General features: G+C 63.5%; 1 protein-coding gene across 2 annotated transcripts in view; it reads right to left on the bottom strand.

The window, feature by feature from the left end:
* AGAP3 (ArfGAP with GTPase domain, ankyrin repeat and PH domain 3) overlaps nt 1-4,422 on the bottom strand; it is a 104,896-nt gene that overhangs the window by 38,082 nt on the left and 62,392 nt on the right. Inside the window, exon 9 of one of the 2 annotated variants that reach the window (XM_015408626.1) lies at nt 2,631-2,723. In XM_015408626.1, coding sequence (XP_015264112.1) covers nt 2,631-2,723 — 93 coding nt within the window. Of the gene's footprint in view, nt 1-2,630; nt 2,724-3,854; nt 4,092-4,422 lie in introns of those variants that run through there. The other variant, XM_015408627.1, reaches the window with a different exon arrangement.

The following is a 4,422-nucleotide window of genomic DNA, read 5'->3' as shown; positions in this document are numbered from 1 at the left end:
CCTGTGCAGGAGGCGCCGGGCGTCCGTGTCTCCTCGCCTCCAGGATGCACCAGGGAGAGGAGCAGGACAAGCCACACGGACCCAGCTGGGCCACATACCCCCCCCCGCCGGCCGCTGCCCCATCAGCTCTTGGTGCCTGGGCAGGGGGCCAAGGTGGGGCAGGCCTCTCTGCCCCACAGCGTGCAGACCTCCCCCCCAAAACCCCCTCTGCTGCCAGCCCGCGAGACTGAGCTTGGATGAGAGAGGCGGCACACACACAGACACACACAGACACACAACAGCGGTGGCGGCGGCAGCAGCAGCAGCAGCAATATGCAAGGTAATGAAGCAGGAAGCAGCGATGGCCCCCACAGGACTCGTTTACTCTGCAAATCTCCCTTCCACTCACTTTTCGCTAAGAATTTTAACACCAAACTTAATTGTAAAGTCGCGTATTGATTGGAAAATGCAAATGGCAATTTAAATGTAATCTAAGCTCCCAGCGTGATCCCGGCTCCCTCTGAGGAGAAGACACCCAGCCCGGCTGCCCAGGAGCGCACGGGGGCGGCCCACGCCGGGACAGCACCGGGAAGGGAACCTCGGGCCAGCCGTGGCCTGTGGGGCAGGCGCCCGACTGCCAGCCTGCAACAAGGGCAAGGAGCCGGCTGTGCGTGCGCTCGGCCCCTTGCAGGGAGGCCGCAGAACAGCACTGGCACGGTGCCCCCCCCATTCCAGCCCCGCCCCTTTCTGGGTGGGAGGAGAGCCCCCCAACTCCCGGCTGCAAGGCCCCCCGAGGCCCTTCCCGGGGCTGAGAGGGGGGGGGGAGACATGAGGAAGGTCTAGCTGGCAGTTTGCCCGGCCTGGTGCCTGTGCTCGTGGGGAAGGAGTGGGGTTGGGGGGGGGTTAGATCCTTCCTCACTGAGGAGGGGGGGGCAGAACCAAGCCCCAGCCTGCAGGGCCACAGAGAGCACCAAGGAGCCCGGCCACAGGTTCCCCAAAGGTCCCCTTGAAGGGGGCTCTCTCCCTGCCCCCCAGAATCCTCCCCATCAGCCCTTCTCCACGTGTGAAGTTCTGCCGTCAGTCAGAGACATTTTTTTCCTTTCCCGGAGGCAGCCCTGGGGGGGACTGCTGGGCTCGGGGGGGGGAGGGGGCCTTGGGGCTCACTCTTCCTCCCCTTGCCGCCTCCCCACTGAAGAATGCCACCCACAAGAGCGCCTTCACCTCCTGCGGGGGGAGGGGGATTCTTGTCCTGACTCCTCCCAGGGGAGGGGGCCAAGACAGCCTTTGCGGCTCCCCTGACTCCCCGGTGGCAGAGACACAGGAGAAGGGTCCCCGGTGGCGCAGGGGGTTCCGCTTTCCCCTCCCCTCCCCTCCCCCCCTCTCTTGACCCTGACCCCTCCGCAGTGAGAAGCCCTGCTCTGCAGCCTCCCCCCACCACGGGGCTCAGCTGGCCCCCCCACCACACTGGACAGCACACCAGGCCGGGAACCCCACCCACGGACCGGACCCGAGTGCAGGGAGGGACCCGAGCGCAGGCGGCGGCCTGAGAAGCACCAGGATGGCGGTCCCAATCCCCAGTCTGGCCTCACCACGGAGGAGCCCCCCGGGGCACTTCCCAGAGGCCTCTTGCTGGCTTCTTCCAGTGGGTCCCGGAGGGAGGGAGGGCGGGCGGGAGAGGCTTTGCTGCAAGGCGCACGCTTAGGCCTTGGAGAGGTCCCCAAATTCTGTTGGATTTGGCCTTTCTGGACCAGCATGGCTTCCCCCCCCCCTCGGAATGAAGCACCCCGGCGGGGGGTGGTGGTTCTGGGAACCCAGAGGCAGATCTGTGGCCACTGGCTCTCCTGAGACGGGGGGGGGGGGGGCACCTTCCACGTGGCAGGGCACTGAGTGGAAAAAGAGGCTTCCGCTGGGAGCAGACGAGCCGTGTTGCCTGCCCTGACTGGCAGCTGCTCTCCGGAGTCTCTGACGGGGGGTGGGGGTGGGTCCTTCACATCGCCTCCTGCCCGGGCCTTCCGACTGGAGGTGCTGCTGGGGACAGACCGAGGCCAGGGCCCTCAGCCCCACGGCCCCTCCCAGGCGGCAGAAGACGTGGGACCCCCTCCCCCCCTGCCCCACGGAGGCCTGCCTTGTCTACTCAGAGTGGCAGGGGCTTGTTCAGGGTCTCGGGCAGAGGTCTGAGGGGCTGAGCCAGGGACCTTCTGCCAGCCAAGGAGAAGCTCCACCGCCTGTGTGCCAAGCCGCCCCCCCCCTCTCCCGGATTTCACGAGGCCAGAGACGAAGGAGGCATGAGGTCCCCTCTGCTCAGGTGCTGCAAGGCTCGGCAGCCTCCTGGTGGGAAGCACAGACACACACACACCCCCGCTCAGTGAGCACAGCAGAGACCACACGTCCCCAACACACACACACACACTCACTCCCATCCACACACGTCCTCTAAGCACACAGCTGGTGACAGCGACGCTTGCATATGGAGAGACACGATGGGGCTGAGACAGATGCTCCTTGGGCCACGGTGGGGGTGGGGGGTGCTAGCCCAAGAGGACCCCTCTCCAGATCTCGGTTTGCTCCCAGCCCCGGGCATGGCCAGCCTCACCTGCTCTAGGAAGGTAAGAACCGCCACCCACCCTGCCACCCCCCCGCCCGATGCCAACCTGCTTAATGGGGATGGCCCGCCCGCTGCCGATACTGTCCGCCTTACAGTCCGGGGCTTTCTTCTCCCGCTCCAGGTCTGTGCCTTTCCGAGACTGGAAAAGAAGAGACAAGCGGCCATTAGAAGGACCTCTGTGGCGGAGCGGGGCCACAGAGAAATGTCCCGTCCCATCCCTGCCCTGCCCCCCGAGGAGATGCTCTGTTCTTGACCCCCCCAACACACACACGTACACACACGCGCGCGCACAACCCCCCCCCCCCTTGGGGCCCCACAGGATGTGGTGACAGACAGGTGCAGGATGGGATGGCGTGAGCGTGGATAGAAGCGGCGGAAGCGGCGGCAGCAGCGGCGCAGCCCAGAAAGGAATGAACCAGCCCGACTAATGCAACCGTTTATTTGGTGAACAGACGGGCACCATACAAAGTCGCGGAGGTCACCGGGCCATGACCGGCCCCTTACAAAAGAGCATTGACAATAAACACCTACTTTACATTTAGAACATGATTCTTGGGGTGGGGGGGGAAAGAGGGGGAGAAAGAGCAAGAACCCCAAATCATCATCATCATCGTCATCATCATCATCATCAATGTCGTCGTCATCACTGGCGGCAGCAGCAACTTAATAAATAAATAAGGTTGAAACTCAACAGTCCGCTGAGAAGCCATCCATGGAGAAACAGTGGCGCAAGTTGCGGGATTCACAGCAGAGAACACAACCGACACACTCAGAGCCACAAGGAAGGCGGGAGGGGGCAGCCTGTGGCGCTCGGCCAGTGTCCATCAGTCCCACAGGCCCTCCTGCTTGTCCGTCACGTGAGCTGGCTGCAAGCACCCACGCTCTCCCCGCAGGCGCCCGTCTTGTGCCAAACAGGTGGTGAGACCACAAGAACTCGGGGCTCCACGAGCCAGAGAGGTCTGCTCTGCTTGGAGGAGGAGGAGGAGGAGGAGGAGGAGGAGGAGGAGTCCATGCAGGAGGAAGGAGGAAGCTGGAGAGCAAATAGCAGGTGGGCGGGCGGGCGGGGGGGGCGCTAACAGCAGCAGCAAAGCGTCCCTTGGGCCCTTCGTCTCCTGTGGCACCTCCTGGCGACTCGGCGGTCTTCCCTTCCCGTCCCAGGAGAGCCGTCTCCGACACACGCGTGGACAATCGGCACGCCCAGCAAAGTCCCGGGTTACAGGGCAGGCGCAGGCTCTCTCTCTCTCTCTCAGAGACTTTACAGAGGGGGGGGAGGGCAAAAGGCTCCTGCGTGTTTCCGGGAGGGGGGCCCATGTGGCGGCAGGGAGGGAGGGCAGGCCGCTAATCTGAGATCACTCCCAGTGCCTGTCCCTGATCCGGCCCTGGAGAGGCAATGAAAAGTGAGAGAATTGGTACTGAGAGGCCTGCAGGGAACCACCTGGATCTTCTAATTTGGAAGGAGTTGGAAAGGCCTTTTGGTTGATGAAAAGTTGGAAACAGTGGCACATATCTGCAAATATCGAAAGAATAAAGAGTTTGGCAGGTTAAACTCGGAATATGGATGTGTGTCTGTCTGTCTGCGAGGAGAGACACCCACAGCGGTCGGGGTTGACTGGGGGGGGGGCTGCAGAGGCCAACATGGGCAGGCAGGCAAGCAGGCAGGTCAGCCAACAGAAAGCAAGAGTCTGTCTCCATCTGCTGGCCGCAGGCACACCTACACCCTGCGTCTTCTGTCCCTCGCTGGTGCTGAGGAGAGGACAAGCGAGGAGGAGGAGGAGGAGCCGTGCAGGAAGGGAGGGAGGAGCCGAAGCAGCAGGACGTGGCAGGGGGTGGGGTGGGCA

This window comes from Gekko japonicus, unplaced genomic scaffold (genome assembly GCF_001447785.1).
Source record: "Gekko japonicus isolate JY-2015 unplaced genomic scaffold, Gekko_japonicus_V1.1 scaffold1794, whole genome shotgun sequence".
In the NCBI taxonomy this organism is placed as follows: domain Eukaryota; kingdom Metazoa; phylum Chordata; class Lepidosauria; order Squamata; family Gekkonidae; genus Gekko; species Gekko japonicus.
The sequence above is the reverse complement of the archived record's forward strand: the minus strand, read 5'-3'. Positions and strand labels throughout refer to the sequence as shown.